The sequence below is a fragment of the Nematolebias whitei genome, chromosome 12 (genome assembly GCF_014905685.2).
Source record: "Nematolebias whitei isolate Nwh7 chromosome 12, NemWhi1, whole genome shotgun sequence".
Classification (NCBI taxonomy): Eukaryota; Metazoa; Chordata; class Actinopteri; order Cyprinodontiformes; family Rivulidae; genus Nematolebias; species Nematolebias whitei.
The window spans coordinates 28,724,279-28,742,321 of record NC_056509.1 but is presented as its reverse complement, the minus strand read 5'-3'; the positions used below and the strand labels follow the sequence as shown (position 1 = coordinate 28,742,321).

General features: G+C 39.4%; 1 protein-coding gene across 1 annotated transcript in view; it reads left to right on the top strand.

Annotated features, from left to right (window-relative positions):
• Positions 1–14,686, top strand: part of LOC119417861 (EH domain-containing protein 3) — a 21,717-nt gene extending 7,031 nt beyond the window's left edge. Inside the window, exons 2-6 of the mRNA XM_037685115.1 lie at positions 8,088–8,229; positions 10,507–10,606; positions 10,843–11,013; positions 13,241–13,405; positions 13,487–14,686. Coding sequence (XP_037541043.1) covers positions 8,088–8,229; positions 10,507–10,606; positions 10,843–11,013; positions 13,241–13,405; positions 13,487–14,014 — 1,106 coding nt within the window. The 3' untranslated portion in view covers positions 14,015–14,686. The remainder of the gene's footprint in view (positions 1–8,087; positions 8,230–10,506; positions 10,607–10,842; positions 11,014–13,240; positions 13,406–13,486) is intronic.
• The last annotated feature ends 3,357 nt before the right edge of the window (positions 14,687–18,043 follow it).

Below are 18,043 nucleotides of genomic sequence, written 5' to 3'. Positions count from 1 at the left end.
TGTGTGTGTGTGTGTGTGTGTTCGTGTTCATTTGCACCATTCAGCTGAAGACCTGCTGAACTCTGAAATGCAGTGTCAACATTTCCATTGGACTTGTGTGTGTGTGTGTTCATGTTAGCTGTTGCCTTAATGAGGATTAAGCTGCACTCATTTCAACGAGCAGGAAGCAGTGACAAGAAAAGTAGCTTTGAATCATCTCTTGTGCGCACACACACACACATAATATGAAGATTTCCATTGAACAGTTCTGTACCAAATTTTATCAAAATAATCTTTTCTCTGTCACATGTTCTGTATCCAATATCAACAAACTGAGCAGGTCAGCCCATCAGATTCAACTCTGTTTCTCCAAACTGAGTTTGGTTAAAGAATTATCATCAAGTAAAATATTTGTTCATAACTTTCGCACAAACCCCACTTGAAAATATCTGAACTGTGTCTTTAAACAGAATAGTGGAGTTGTAAGCCATAACTGCAGGATCCAGTCTTTTGCCTTTTATCTTTTTATTGTTCCTGTCATCCTACTACCTCAGTTACCATGGAAACCAAGAAGTTGCATGTGCTTTAAATTTGGGGAGTAAAGTATTAAACAGAAAACACACCCAATATAAAACTTTATGAAAACAACTACGTATTTTATATTCATAAACAACATAAATCCACAACTCTAACGGGTGTAGTGACAAACACAGGAAATTGTTGCCAGTTCTTTTGTTGTAACTCCATTTGTCATGTAGACCAGTGGTTCCCAATACTGGGGTAGGGGACTCCAATGTGGATCACAAAACACTAAATGGAGGTCCTTTTAGACAATCTCCAGATATCAACTTATAGCTAGCTTATAGCATATTCTTACTATAATTGTTACAAAGAATAACCAATTTTCAAATGAATAAGAAGGTTATTGTCGATGTTGAGACTGTTGTTGTTTTTACGCTCATGTTGGATCATTAGTGTGCCTGTAAACCAGCTATAGATGGACTCACGAGCCTTTACCATAATCACTTTTGGGGTTTGGAGCCTAAATTTTTTTTTAACCAGACGTGTAAATGATTTTTAAGTGTAAAAGTTCAGTATTTGTGCATGTAAACAAAGAAAAATAGCTCCTGTTGATAAAACAGAAAGTAGAAACCCACTGCAGACACTGTAAAAAAAAAAAAGCTTCAAACTTTGGTCAACATCAGTAAACAAACGGTCACATTCCCGTCTGATAAGACCCAGCTTGTTTAGCATGAATCTAACCCGACTCACCTGACTGTGTGTATTAGTCCTGACGATGAAGCGTGAAGGTTTCTGATGATTTGGGTCTATTTGAGAGGAAAAGATGCGGCGAGGGTCACGTTACAAACAGCACAGCTAATTCTTGCTGTTTTATCAAAATGCAGTCTGACAAGAACCGTCTTCATCCCATCACACAGCACGCTGCCAAAATAAAATAAAAAACACACCTTCAGACTTGAATCGAATCTTTGTGAAGTTTATCAGGAGACCAAACAACAGCTCCTCTTTCATAAACAGCTGCTGTAGTTCACTGTTTGTGAAAAAACAGATAATTAAAAAAATGATCTTATCTCCTGCTTGTTAAAGATTAAATCTCTGTTTACACTCACAGCTTTGATTATATGGACTTCTTGTTCCCACATAATTAAATTGTGGGGCAGAAATCTCAGCTGTGGTGGAAACAGAAGTAAAGAGGCAGCAGAGGGGAATAAAAACATTTGTTTTACAGGCTGAAATGTGTTTGTGACATTGCTTGCATTCCCAAAGCTGTATGACTGGATCCCCTTACCAACCACTGACCTGTAGAGCTGAAGGACTTAAAGAAAGTAATTAACAAAACTCTTTGAATTTCTGTTTATTTTTAACTCTCTTTTTATTTTTTTATTTCTCCAGTGGGAAAAAATTAAAACAAATATTATTTTACGAAGTAGACTGTTACGTAATATGTTGAATTTATCTGCTCTAAAATATAAGTTTACTTTCACTCTACTCATGTCAGACAAAAGCGGTTTTAGTTTGGCTGTAAAGAAAAAAAAAACCACTTGTGTTGTGCACAAGTAAATATTTGGTACAAAACAGTGGATCCACATGCATGCAGGCTGAAGAGGCATATTCATGTCTGCCCTGAGGCTGACTGCAGCCGACTCCTGCGGGCTGGACTGAAAACAGCCTTTCCCTACAGGTGGGTCTTCAAAAAACTCTGGACTGAGTATTTATTTGTTTGTTTGTAAAAATAGAATTTAAAAAATAGATGTCCTAAGGGGGAGGGCCTTTTTTTTCAATAACTCCCCACAATAAATAAATAAATAATCTTTTTTTTATTTATTTTTTTATAAAAACTTGAAATGTGAAGTTTTGTAAAACTTATGGATGTCCAAACTACTTGGAACGATAAATCTTATTTAATAAACATTACTGTACTTCAGCTATGAAAATGAGACCATAAAAATACTGTAGGCTCTTCAGTTTTTATCTTTTTTAAAAACTACTGACAAACTGACGTTGCAATGCATTCTGGGTAAATGATGTACAATCATCCCTCACTAGATCACGGTTCAGTTCTTGCGGCTTCACTGCATTGCAGGTTTTTTAAACTCGGTTTTTTACATTGTGTTGTACTGTACATGCTGTGCAGCACTGTACATTCATCTCATCGTCATCATCTTCATCACCATCGACAAAGTGTTTAAGATCATGTGAAGTGTTTTTAAGAGAGTTGGAAATGTTCACAAGAGACTGGGAAAGGTTTATAGGAGTGTAGGAAGGGTTTATAAAGCCTTAAATATATATAAATACAGTAATAAAATAAATATAATGCCACTACTTTGTGGATTTTCACCTATTGAGGGGGTCTCTGAAATGTAACCCTTGCGATATGTGAGGGATCACTGTAGACGGGTCGCTTTGGTGCATGATCCATTTACCCAGTGTCTTGAATGTTAATTTTGGACATTTTCTGATGTTCAGCCCTTTAATTTGAACTGGAACACATTGACAGAGCGGAGAATGTAGAAATGACCACATTAGCGTTAGCGTCATACCTGATATATTTGACCTTAGCTCCAAATCTAGTTTATATGACCTTAGCTCTGGAACTAATAGTGTTAAGAGCCAGAGCTAATATCATTAGGCCCTGAGCTAATAGCATTCAATCCAGAGCTAATATATGCAGTATGTTAGCTCCAAATCTAATAGCATAGACTCCAGAACTAATACAAATTACATATGCTTCAGAACTAATATACGTTAGCTCCAGAGCTAATAATGTTAGCATCCAACTCTATATAGCTATATAGCCATACATAAAGCAAAGCTATATGGGACCGCCTTGTTTATGGTTCCAAGCAAAATGCTCCAAGGCGACGATTTTGACATAAGCAGACTGCAGCCGTTGATTGACCAGTAGAGCTACTGGATGACCCGCCCAGCAAAACTTAAAACTACATCTGAACCTCCACTTCCTCTCTGATTGTGTTTAGTGTTTGTTGTTTTTAACAGTTTCTAGTATGGAAACTCCAAAGATAGTGCCAAGGACCAATGATGAGGTGCAGACCTTCCTAACTTTATTGGTCGACGTTAGGATTTAGCGTGAGCTTGACCGTGCCACAAGAAATGAGCACATTTGTCGAGAGATATCGGAGATGATGGTGCAGCATGGCTACACCTGGACATAAAAGCAGTGCTGGGATAAGCTAAAGAAACTGAAGTCTGATTATAGGACGATTAAGGACCACAACGGTCCTTAGTGGCTCAAACACAATGACCTATTGCCATTCTGCCCACTTTACATTCACAATCCCACCCACAGAGTAAACAAGGGGAAACAAGTCCTCCCATCCATCCATTATCTTTACCCGCTTCTTCCTTTTCGGGTCGTGGGAGTCACTGATGTAGATGTCCAGCCATCACTGTGTGCGAGAGGAGGGGTACACCCTGAAACCGTGGGCTTTCTCCGAGTACTCCGGGAAACAAGTCATGGTGACAAATCACCTACACCTGAGGAGAGTCGATAAGACAAGAACTGAGTGGAGTCACACTTATCAATGTCAAAGCAGCTTTTATACGGCGTTAGCTCCAAAGCTAATAAATTTCATAAGTTGATCACATTTGATTGTTTCAACCCATAAGGGCTAATACAGCATATAGCTTCAGTGTCACGTTATAACTTTTTAGCCTTAGTCTCCACCGATGTACATCATTGCCCCAGAATGCATTGCATTGGTAAAATAATGGCAATGTCCTTAAGTGAAACATGTAATAAACATATAATTTTTGTAAGTAATTCATTTTCACACGTCACAAACATCAACTTTTAGTAGAATAGACAAATTATTAAGGCTGATATGTGCAAGTAGTCAGAGATCCCTTTAAAGACCTAAAGGTGCTTAAACCTTTAAAAAGTCATTTAAATTAGCTTTTTATTTAAGGTCGAGGTCACTTTATAAGCTGTGGTGTTGTGCAGAACTGGATCATAAAATCCAGTAGTATTCTTGTGCAGCTGAAGTTCGGACCACGGGGTTCAGCAGACTGTAGTTCAGAGGGGGCAGGGGGGTCGACTGTAGAAACTTGTTTTTTATCAGTGGTTTTTCGTCTCTGGTTCTGTTGAGAAACAACTGGGAATGAGTGATTTGTGAACACCAGCAGAATGTGTTAGGTGTGGTGGTTAATTTAAAACAACCTCACGCCAGCTCAGTTTTTAATTTATTTTTTCAAGTCGAATCAAAAATCTGTGAGTCAGAGCAGCTGTTTTCTCTCTGGAGACACTAAAGGGCGGGTTAGTGTGCATTTTGTTTTCTTCCCAACAAGCCGGTTCATTTGTTTATTACCAACATGTACTGGATGTTGCACGTCATTTGCATTCTTCATCTTTGCATTATTCATGTGTTTGTGTGTATTTTGGTTTTGTGTGTGTGTTTGTGTGTCCAGATGAGGACTTATCAGGCTATAGCTGTCTGCGTAGATGTCCTTATGGAGGTACTGTAGCTTTTACAGCAAATGTTGGGAGCAAAGAGTTGAAGAAAAAGCTTAAAAATCCTGAGCTGGATTTTTGAAAACTGTGTGGCTTGTCTGCTTGTTCTTCACTGGATTTGTCATGATTTTTGTGAAATGATGAATACAATAAAATTGACATATGAGCTCATCATCCTTTAGCTATACATTTAAACTGATAGTTCAGATACAGACGTACGGTTCTGATGGAAAGGTTAATATCTTACCTGTTGCAGATAGCTTTTTGAACTACCTTAGTTTGTAGAAATAGTTAAATTTTGACTGACTTGCTGCTGCCTTAAAACATCTTTAATCTCAATGATTTTACAGTGATTCATGCAAAACTATTATTTGAAACTTGTCATTGTTGTAAATTTCACATTACATGATTTTTTTTTTTTTACATAGACTTGTATTTTTTTTTTTTTTTTCATTTAGCCTTTATTTATCCAGGTTAGTCTCATTGAGCCACGAGAACTCATTTTCAAGAGAGACCTGTTTAGGGAGCACATGGTGGGGTTAAGGGCCTTGCTCATGGGCCCAGAGTGGGGCGAATGAGGGTGGGGGCAAGTGTGGGTGTTTCACCTACCCCACCCACAATTTTTGATGTTGTCGGGGCCGGGGCTTGAACCGGCGATCTTCGGATCACAAGCCCACCTCTCTAACCTCTGCGCCACCACTCCCCAATACAGTACATAGACTTGTATGGTTATTTACAAGTGAAATAGCGGCAACTGCAGCTAGCTGTAGCACTTCAGTGCAGCCTGGGCCTTTTCCAGCAGAATGTTGTAAAATGTCTGCCAGAATAACTGAATAATGTGGAGGTGATGGCAGGAAAAGGTTTATAATGACGTGTTTGCATAAATCTACTGTGAAATTCACAAGATTGTAGCTGTTTTAAGTTGTATCCTCTTTAGTCTGGGTCCTGGTCGAACTAACTTTTAAGGGACAGAGGCAGAGCTCCTGGGAAATGCCTCTCGCTGCAGTGTACATCACCGCATGGGTTTCTTCTCTCCAGAGTCTCCACTCCGTCCCTGCAGCCACCATTTGGCCACGCATCCCTCATGAAGAGCGCGCCACACTTTTCAGCAGGCAGACTCCTCCATGCACGATGTCTGCACGAGCTCCATCCAGGAGTTTTTGACCATTTGACTAATTTATTGTGTTTGAAGCGTCATACAGATGAACATCAGAGCACTTTTGCACATTGACGAGCATGCCCACAAACTTCTGACCAATCACACAATACTTGGCACATACTCCTGTGAGGAAAAAGTTTGTATTCGGGCTTTGTGCTGAGAAAGGGCGAGCGAAGCTACTCTGAGCACAAAATGACGTGATTTTCGTCGCGCAACTTCATCCACGAAAGCCCATTTCGCTGCTTCAGATGGAGATGCAGGGCCCTTTTGTTAATCAGTCCAGTAAAGGGTTAATTTATCCAAACTGTTCAAAAAGCTATCTATAACAGGCAAGATATTAATTTTTCACAACTGTTCCACAGAACCGAGCTCTAACTGATCTAAACTATCCCTTTTAGGACACATCTTGTTGTCCAGGAGCTAAAACACAAATTCTGAGGTAATGTTACATTTTAGTTTTGTGTTAAAGTGTTTTCTTGTGCTTGTTTTAACATTTCTATGAACAAGTGCATCTAATTACTCATCATCGCATTTACTGTCCCCGTTTGAGATTTTAGGAACAAAATTTTAGCGCTCCACACAGACAAAATGTTAGTTTTATGCACAAATTGACAGAGGGGTTTTTTAGTTGTTTCTTTTTATAAACTTCTATTTTTACTCCAGCTGGAAGTTATTTACCAAAAAACAAAAGGCAAAATTGTACTTTATGAGAGTTTTTAATGAAGCTTAAAATAAGAAGCATGTTTTTTTCCTCGACCTGTGAGAAATTTTCCAGGTGAAGTTCAAACCACGATGTTTCAAACCATCAAAAGTATCTGACAGATGTCTTGTTTTATCTCCCGAGTCTTCTCAGACAGTCGAGTCTTTTCATGTTTTACTCCACAGACCACCACCAAGGTTCTGCTAAGGGTTTATAACTTATTCACTTACTTTAGTTACTTAATAGATGAACAATTTCCACGTTAATTATTTGTGGCAAAGCCATTGACCTTTTACATTACACCTCCTTTAAATATTTGATCAACTGTAGATTAGAAACTTTACTGGGGGGAGAAGCAGCAGAACGGTCATTATGTAGAAAAAAAATAGAGGATTATATCACAAAAAAAGTATAATTTTGATATATGTTAAGCAGAAACATATAGTGATCATTTACATTTGTGTTTTAGGTTTATAGTTTGAATAGAAAATTGTGTTTTTAATAAAATATCAACTTTAATCCTTAAGTTATGAATAAAGCTAACATCTGCTAACTCCCAAATGATCGCCTGTCTGTTCTGGTTGATTTAACTCACTGACTGCATCTATGAAATGCCCCTGAGTTTTCCACGGACATTTCAGCTCACTAATCCTCAGTTTGACCCTTTGGACTTTGTTTTTTTCCTCATATCTTGTGGACTTCCTCTGGGTGAGTTTTGTCCTTGAAAAGGACAGAAAGTCGGAGAAGCGGATGGCGTGTTCTCCTGCTGGACAGATTCAGTCACTAATTCAGTTATTATGAAGTAACGTGTTGTTAACTAATCATTCAGAGCCTCCTTCAGTACGTCCTCTAAACTCCGAACAGCTTGTTTATTTTACACATTAGAAATTAAGAGTAAAATAAGATTTTCTTAGGCTTCAAAAATCCTATTTTTCAACCTTGGGAACACCATCTTTATGAGCGGACATTTTTTTCTGTCAACAAGATGTAATATTAGCCTCCTGTGTGACCTGTAATGGATTTCTATGGGAATATTGTCACGTCCCTACTCAGCATTCCTCTTATTATCTCCTTATCTGTTTATTATTAGGATAAAAATGGGATTTATATTTTTGTAAGGCATCAAAACTGTCTTTTAAAAGTTCTGTGATTGGTTTTAGTCTGCATTTTACTTTTATTATGAATGCTAAAACACATCAAGAGGTCAATACTGCAACTCAAACAAAACCTTTTTTCCACTTTTGATCTTTTTCTTTCAGGCTACGACTTCGCAGCTGTCTTGGAGTGGTTTGCAGAGCGAGTGGACAGGATCATCCTCCTGTTTGACGCTCACAAACTGGACATCTCGGATGAGTTCTCAGAAGTGATAAAAGCTCTGAAGAACCACGAAGACAAGATCAGGTGCTACAAGAATGTGGGGTTTGAATATCAGCGTGTCATGATGAAGACAAAATACTTTCACTTTGCTTCAGGGTTCATGGCAGTGGTGCAGTCTACATTTTTGTAGTGGGTATACTATGCTTAGAAACCAAAGTACACCAGTTAGTACAATGTAATAGTCAGTTTATTTTGATTTTTATTGAACATTTCAAAGTTTCTCTGTTGCTTTTAGTACAACAAACTTTGTACAACAGTTGGCTTTGTATTAAAAACACATTACAGAATTTATAAAGCAGTATCAAAGCAAAACATGTTCAAGTATCAAGTAGTAAGTACAGAAGTATTAATGATACAAAAAACAGGTTGAATCAACTCAATGTGTCTATAAAATGTTCCAGATTTGTTGACAATGACACAAACCCATATCATGTATCTTTGCCAATGATACGTAACATGGGCTTGTGTCATTGGGCACTTTTAAGTGGGTATACTGAAATTCTTAAGCTTTTCTAGTGGGTATACTCCGTATGCTCGTGTGTCACATAGACTACACCACTGGTTCATTGGGCCTCCCTACAGTGTTTAGAGTAGCTTGTTTGTGTTGTTCTCTGCTGTTACAACAGGATGCAGCACAACATGACATAGTACAGTAAGATACAATACTATATGTACTTATTTGTCCCTTTGGGGAAGTTTCTTAAACCCAGTACTGACTCTATGGCTGTCTGAACTAAAAATACAATTAGCTAACAATCAGTCCATTAAAGCCATGGATCTCTAACAGGTACAAGGGCCACGGGTGGTACTCAGGATCTTTCTAGTGCTTGACTTTGGTGTCAGTGATTTAAACTAAATGTGATGTTAATCTAATAAAAATAGATGTTCAAAACTTTGTGTGGTTCAATAAAATTACAATCTTAGCTCCTAATGGAAATGACACAAAACTCTGAATTGAATCTTTTCAGTAATCTTCTAGAACAGGGGTGTCCAGTCCTGGTTTTCGAGGGCCACTATCCTGCATGATTTACTTGTTTTCCTGCTCCAACACGTCTGATTCAGTACTTGAGTTCTAGTTCTGCAGAATCCTGTTCATCCCCCATTGGTTCAAATCGAGTGTGTTAGAGCAGAGAAACCTCTAAAGCATGCAGGATAGTGGCCCTCCAGGACCAAGATTACACACCCCTGTTCTAGAAACTAGTGGATGTTTTATAATGTCAGCCATAATGATGGTACTTGGCGTGCTTAGTATTTTCAGAGGTGGTACTCACTGTGAAACATTTGAGAACTACTGTGTTGAAGCAATACAGTACAAACATAAACTACTAGTGAGATGACCATCAGAAGACCAGGTGAAGGGGAACCCTCTTCGGAAACATAATTGGATTTATGATAACTGGATTCTGCTTTTTGGAGTTGGTGGAAATCTGGGTTGTCGACAGATTCTGAAACATCAGCAGCTGTTTAAGCTGTCTGGAATGTGTGTGCCGGGCTTGGCAACACTCAGACTGTGTGCGAACTATCTGTGGACCTGTATCAGAGCTGAGCAGGCAGGACTGTGGAACTTTGGACTTGCCATGAGATGTACTAGCGAGACTGTAAAAGGCAGACGCAGACATTAAAGAGCTCGCCTGACCCAAAACTGTTGAATCTGAATCTGGCTCCGGCCTGAGAAGGCTGACTATCTCAATTTCTCTTGGATGTTTTGGAAACAAGACAATGATCCCATCCTACAATACCCACACCCTCCCAAGAACATCTGTGGACCCTTACCAGAGTGGACCGGCTGAGAGACACTAACATCTTTATCAGGACTATGGAAACTATCTGGAAGTGTTCATGGACAATCGTCCTCCTCCATGCTTGCAAAATGTATTATGTCTCTCTATGTTTCTTGCTGAGGTAGATTTTTTTGCTACCTTACACCGTGCCCTGTGTCAAGGACACAGTGTGAGAGATATTTTTTTCAAACTTTGTCTCCTCTTGTTTTCTTCCCCTTTTCTTGTCTAAGCGATAACGGCATCGCTCATAGGGAGTCGCAGCCCCGGTACACTTCCGTCTATCCTTCAGATGGCTGTACGGAATGAAGTTTTGCTGTACTTAACTGTACAATGACAATAAAGTTGATTCTGATTCTAAGATCCAATATACAGTCAACTTCAACAGATATACAAATACATGTACATTAAAAAAGTTAAAAAGACCGCTCACACCACAGTAACCATGATCATTGCATAACTCACTCAGACATTGTAAACGTTTTGGCTGATTGATTTTTGCCGTTGTTGTCTTTTTCTCCAGAGTTGTGCTGAACAAGGCGGATCAGATCGAGACCCAGCAGCTGATGAGAGTGTACGGTGCCTTAATGTGGTCGCTGGGCAAAATAGTCAACACCCCTGAGGTAAAACATGCTGCAAACACTGAGGGACAAACGTTTTTAGAGCTGTCCAGATGACCTGACTGAAAAATGTTGGATTTTATACCTGGATTATTGAGCATGGACTTTGTTGTTTTGAGAGCTTCTTTCCTCTGACTCACAGCTCAGAGCCAGAAAAATTCATTTAGAGTTCCTGTAAAGATAAATGTTTTGTCTTGTACCGCTGATATCTTATATTTTACCCACGCTCTTACCGACAGGTGATCCGTGTGTACATCGGCTCATTTTGGTCCCACCCACTGCTGATTCCTGACAACAGGAAGCTGTTTGAAGCAGAGGAGCAGGACTTATTTAAGGATATTCAGTCCTTACCGAGAAACGCAGCACTTCGAAAACTCAACGATCTAATCAAGAGAGCAAGACTAGCCAAGGTAGGACACATCTGGATATGATGCTTCGTCCCAGCAGACATCTTGTTTTGTTGGCAGCATGTCGTGGGCTAAACATTTCATCTACATGACGGCAAGCTAAAGTATTGGGACTCCTGCTGACGTCTTTAAATGTCAGCGTCGTGTGCGTGCGTTTCCTTGTCGTCACTTTTCCAGCTGTTGACCTTGCCAGCAACAACCGATCGCTGTCAGGACCATCAGCGCCGGACAGATGTGGTTATTCTGCACTGAGTGAAATATGTCCCACTTCCTCTCTGAACAGGAGGTCAGGTGGGCGAGGCAGCAGGCTGCTGCTTGTTGTAGTTTGAGGAAACAGTGTGTATATGTGCGCATTTATCAGAGTTTTCTCCTTTGACAGCTGACAGTGTATGTTTTTGTTTCAAGGACACGAGGTGGATGCTGGGAAACGACCACGTCAACAAATTTATACTTTTTTATTTAAATGTAATTTTAATCATGTAAAAAAAGAAAGTTCTAGATATTTTTTTTATGTTAAAGTTTAATTTTGAAGATTTAGTGGGATGTTTAATCTGTAGTTACTGGCTCACAGTGATCTGATAAATTTATTATATGGTTTATTATTACTTATTCTCATTATTTTATTATTAGTAGTATTTGGTTAATTTATTTGGTTTAAGAAGGTTATAACACCAAAAACTTGCATGTTAGTCTGCCTTCAGGCCCAGGCCTCCATTGCAAAAGAGATCTGTGATCTCAGTGGGATTTGCCTGGTTCAATAAAGATTAATAAATAAATAAATAAAATATCAATAAACACTGTTACCTGTTATAGATTTAGAGTCTTGCCCTCCTGGGTTTGGCTTTTAATGCCCTTTACCTTTTCTTGTTCAGTTCTAGGAAGCGTGATGACTCAGGCGTTCCTGGTACTTACAGGATCCACATTTTAGACCCAATTAAATTTGTTTACACTGGTTAGGACAAAATAAATGATAAAATAATAACCATTTGTATCCTAAATGTTTTAGGTCAACTTTGCAATGTTCTGCAAAGATGCTTTGTATTTGCTAATTTCCAGCATCGCTTGTCTGAAAGTGAAAGAGGTGAAGGTAAATCAGCAGGTGGAGCCATACATCAGTAAGATAATCATAGTTTGGTTTGTTTGAGAAATTAAATGTTGTCAAATGTTTCATCAGGAGCTGTTATGACAAACACGACCTTCTTCTACTCTGTATGTGATGTATTCTGCGTGGAACTGACACAAAAGATGCTTAAATTTCCTTAAAAATATAGTTCAGATCTTTTGAAGTGGGGTTCTGTGGAAAGCTTATAAACAATAATATCTTACATGTTGTAGATGACTCTATGAACAGCCTCAGTTTGGAGAAATAAAGTTGAATTCTGACCAGATGGACGAGCTAACAGCTAGACTGAGAAGTTTTTCTCACCACTGTCAGTTTCACATTATACAGTTATTTACGAATAGTTTTATGGTTATCTTGAAATGAATAATTATAATTTATAGTAGTGTGAAAACTTTCATGTGAACTGCTGTGATGTGATTTTGGAGACTTGTCAGGATCTGTTCTTTGGGGTTGTTATCATTTTTTTGTGTTATTTATTTATTTATTGTTCAGATCTATTTTCTTTGTGTTTCAGTTTTTGTCCCATCAGTTTCCTCCTCCTCCTCAGTTTCTGCTCCTCAGCTCTGCCCACTCTCACCTGTTCCCTGTTGTCATTTTGCTCAGGTGTTTCTATTCCTGTCATCAGCCCCTGTACATTAAGTCTTTCATCTTTCAATACCATTCAGTTTATTTATATAGGATTTAGCAAAAAGGAACGTCTTAAGCCTAATTTTAAACTTTCACTTGTGCGAGCTTCATGTCGTATCCAGTCCTCCCCGGTGTCTTCCTGAGGTTTGATTTGTTGTATTTGCTGCAGCTTTTTGTTTAATGAAGTTCAAGTATTTTACTCTGACTCCTCGAGTCCGTCTGCATTCCTGGATCCAACTTTCACAAACTGTGACGAGTTGTTTTAAGACGGCAGAAATTCACTTTGGTTTTGGCTCATCTCAAACTAGCCTTTAGCACGACTGTCCGCTCAGAGCTCATCTCTGTTGCTGGATTCATAAACTGCCACCACAAATTCAACCTACGGTTATAGATATAATTTCTGGACATTAAGGAAATCTGCCTGTATGCCTTTTTCTGAGAAAATATAAAAAAACGCATTTTGTGTGTCACCACCTGTAGGTTCATGCCTACATCATCAGCTCACTGAAGAAAGAGATGCCCTCTGTGTTCGGGAAGGAGAACAAGAAGAAAGAGCTGATCGGAAGTCTCGGAGACATTTACAAACGCATCGAAAGAGAGCACCAGATCTCCCCGGGGGATTTTCCCAATCTGAAGAAGATGCAGGTAAACTAAAAGGGACGCATATTTTAGATTTATCGATGAAGTTTGGATTAGAAGAGAAGTTCTGGTTGTTTTGTCTTTCAGGACCAGCTGCAAGATCAAGACCTCACCAAGTTCCAGCCTCTCAAACCCAAGCTCTTGGAGGCCGTCGAGGACATGCTAGCCTCCGACATTGCTAGCTTGATGGTTCTGGTCCGCCAAGAGGAAACTCAGCATCCCAACTCGGTGGTGAAGGGCGGCGCGTTCGACGGCACTTTGAACGGTCCGTTCGGTCACGGGTACGGCGAAGGAGCCGGCGAGGGCATCGACGAAGCCGAGTGGGTCGTCGCTCGCGACAAACCTGCTTACGACGAGATTTTCTACACTCTGTCCCCCGTCAACGGCAAGGTGACGGGTGCCAACGCTAAGAAGGAGATGGTGAAGTCCAAACTGCCCAACACGGTTCTGGGAAAGATCTGGAAGCTGGCCGACATCGATAAGGACGGGATGCTCGACGACGAGGAGTTTGCTCTGGCCAATCACCTGATAAAGGTGAAACTGGAAGGACATGAACTGCCGTCAGAGCTGCCTGCACACCTCATACCTCCATCCAAGAGGAAAATATCTGAATAAAATGAGAGATTATTCCGTAAGCTGCGTTAAAATCCCCCCATCTCTAGAACCACCCCCCCATACAGCACATGATGCACTAATTCTAACATCCAGTCCTTTCATTTCCATCATCACCATATCTGTAGTCTTAACCCAAGCAAACACTTAGAAACATTACAAGCTATTAAACACTAAAACATCTTTATCCTGCTGGTTAAATCCACCCGTTAGATCTCACCCGCCGTAGTGATTAATATATTTTAACAGCAACAAAAAGCCTTTATTAGGTCTAAGTAGTATTTACAGAACAGCTCCAAGAGCTGCTTTGTACCTAAAGCTGGGCAGTAAGTAGGACAGATCAGGTGATGAGTTAAAAACAGAAACACTGGAACTCGAACAAAAACTACTGGAACAGAACAGAACACTGTGAACTCAGATGGAAAAGAAGAAACTCAAACGGCTTATTCCTGATAAATCTTTACCTGTTATAAGATGAAGATGAGCTGCAGCCTGCCCTGCCAGGTGCCATGTTTTCTTTTGTCCTCCTGGTGGAGACGGGCGGTCCGGTCTTTATTTAAAGACAACATAATAGACGGAGAGTTTCTGGAAGGCAGGAGAATACATGAACAACAGACAAAAGGTAATTCTGCTTTGAAATAGATCACTAATTATCCTGAAAATCAAAGAATAAATGGGTTTGACCTGGATGGACCTTTGACGTCTGTTTTATGATTAATAAATAATCTCATTAACATGTACTGATACTGTGATTATAAAAACACTATATTCTGATTATCGTGTGGACTGGAACTTTGAATGTTTAGTGCAGACGTTCTGTGTTTGTATGATTCTGAACATGTATCTGTGCTAATATTTGTATGTATCATTATTAGGGATGCACAATATTGGATCTTTGGCCGATATCCATCCATCCATCCATCCATTATCTTTACCGCTTATTCCATTTTGGGTCATGGGGGTCGCTGGTGCCCATGTCCAGCAATCACTGTGCGAGGGGCGGGGTACACCCAGGATGGGTTGCAAGTCCATCACAGGGCCACATGGAGACAAACGAGACAAACAACCATTCACTCTCTCACTCACACCTAGGGACAATTTAGAGTTACCAGTTAGCCTAACATGCATGTTTTTGGTCTGTGGGAGGAAACCGGAGTACCCGGAGAAAACCCACGCATGCACGGAGAGAACATACAAACTCCACCCAGAAAGGCCCCTGGACTGGGGTTTGAACCAAGGACCTGCTCTGGCCGATATCCGTTATGCCAATATGTTAAAACTTATTTGGCCAATAACCAAAAATGATGTAACACTTCAATTTGGATTATGTTTAATGTCAAATTTATTCATAACATTTACTCTCTCTAACACAATGACAACACTCAAACAGTGCAAATTTGTAAACTTTCACAAATCTAAACTCAACCTGTTCACAAGCGACAAGTTAAAGCACATAAGTAATAGTGCTTTAATATATATACTTGACAGTTTCTTAAATTAAAAATTAACTTGATACAGAAGCCTTTTATATCAGTGAGTTATTTTGATGGAATGGCCGATATTTAACTTTACTGCTAATATTGGCCGATACAGTACTATACCGATAATATCGTGCATCCCTAATTATCATCACACAGTCCTCTGAGTGGGTTATTATTTGGAAATTGTTTAGTTAGTTTATACAAGATTATCTAAAAATAACAAATTAGTCCAAAAACTAAACAAAACTTAGCTTTTCCTTTCTTTTGTCGGGGCTATGATTTAAAATATGTTTTGAATAACTTTCTGTAATATTTCCTTTACAGTATTTTGGATATGTTACTTCAGTTTTATGCCAGTATATGTAGTAACATTATCAAATATGAGATGAAACACATACGATTTGATTCCATGTTGTGGGAAACGTTAAACATGGTGAATGAGTAAGAGTGTTACAGACAGGAAATATTTCCTAATTCATGGCCTTTTTTTGGTTCGAGTATTTCTGTGCTTCTGCTGTAAATCTAATGTAAAGATTAAATGCATTCCATGAATCCAGATTGAGGCAGAGAGTCTGAGAGAGTTCACCTCCCCTCAGATAAAGTCAGATACGACGCCACACTCACTCCATCTTTTCGATTAGTTAAATTCCTGCACGCTGATATGATTAATATGTTTAATCGTATGCTCAAGTATCAGGTTAGCTAAGATAACCTACCGCTGACTGTCATTTCTATATGTTCAAAGATTTCATTAGTTTCTGACAAGAGTCCAAAAATTTAAAAAAAGCCAAACTCCTCCACAGCTGCATCAAACTTTCACGATATTCTCTGCACATCAATCTGCATTTGCTGAAACTTTTCAAAACCTGGCTCCCACTTTGACCATCAGCAGCCAGGAGGTCGCTACCATCATCCTGCACGCTGCGCTCATCACGTTTCATCGGTTCGGTTCAAATGTGGAGGAGATGCTTGAATGTGGTGAGTTCACAGATCGCAACGTGGTGGGCAGGTGGAGTGGACGAACTGGTCACAGTGTGTTGTTCAACATGTTCTTCACTGATTTACTGTCAGAATAAAAGGTCCAAACATGTAATAAAGATCATTTCTTCAACTCTCTGAGCTTTGACTTTGATTTATGTGATAACGGAGAGCCTACGTATGAAACTCATCTTCACAAAACAACCAGTAAAAATAGACATAAATTTGAATGCATCTCATTAAAAGAACAGTTTTGATCTTTTAAGTGGAGTTCTGCGGGAAGCTTATGCACAAATGATATCTTACCTGTCGTAGATGTCCCTTGACGTTCTCTGGAGAAAGTAATGTTCAAATTGATGAGCTGAAGGCTAACGAAAAAGGTTAAATCATGTCATCAACCTTTTTTTGTTATCTACCTGGATGATTGAGCTTACAAATCTTTTTTTTTTTTTTTTTTTAGCTAAAGGCTAGTTCGGACCAAGCAAAAACTTCATAGCCTTTTACTTGAACACTGTTTTTAAAAAAGTTTACATCCATAATAATTCCACATTATGTGGCTAATCCAGCTTAAACACAATATTCATGTTGGAAGTGCCTCAGGCTGCTATAAAGAGCTACAGCTAGCTGATGCTGATACTCACTGTTTGTAAATAAGCATGTTGTGCAAAACTGACAGCAGTGTATTATAAAGCAGCATTCATAAACCACTTCTAAATATTTAGGATTTAAAGTGTTTTGGACCCACAGCAATCCACGTTGGCCATGGTCAGTTTACTAGACTTTACTAATGGGCTATAAGAGAGGAAATATCCAGTGAGCAGCAGTTGTGTTGGTGAAAATGCCCAAATGGGCAGACTGGTTTTGGGATGACAGAAAGGCAAAAGAAGCTAAAAAAAAATCTCTTGTTACAGCCGAGGTGTGCAGGTATCCATCCCTGAATGCACAACGTGTCCATCTTTGAAGCAGATTGTTTACAGCAGCAAAAGCTAATCAGCTAAAATCAGAAGCATTAAGCTACACTTTACACAGGCTCACCAGAAATGTTTAAAGAAGAGATGTGGCCGATGAGTCTTGGTTCACTGGACTCTATATTGGTCTCCACAGTACCCAAATCCAGCAGAACCTCCAGCAGAACCTTTGGGACATGTTGGAACTGGAGATTAGCATCACGAATGTGCAGCTGACAAAACTTTGACTCTGTGCCATGAAGGATTAAAGTCGGTCTAAAGGGGTGCAAATCTCCAAGCTGAGGTTATCCACGGATCTATCTGCAGCAGGTAAGATATTAACTGTTTGACCTTTCCAATGAACCTGACTTCAAATGATCAGAGCTGTCACGTTCAGGGTGAATCTGACCGACTTTGGAAAGAGTCTGATAATCAAACATAAGGTGTGAGTTACAGCGTGGAATGGACGAGGCATTCCTCCATGTTGTTCCTTCTTATCCAGAGTTCAGCTCAGGGAGGTTTTCTTTCTGCAGCGTGTCAAACGCAGCTCGCGATAAGTTAGTTATTACTGCTTCTTCGAATCTACTGCCTTATAAAGATTGTGTTTACACGTGTTCCCAAGACTA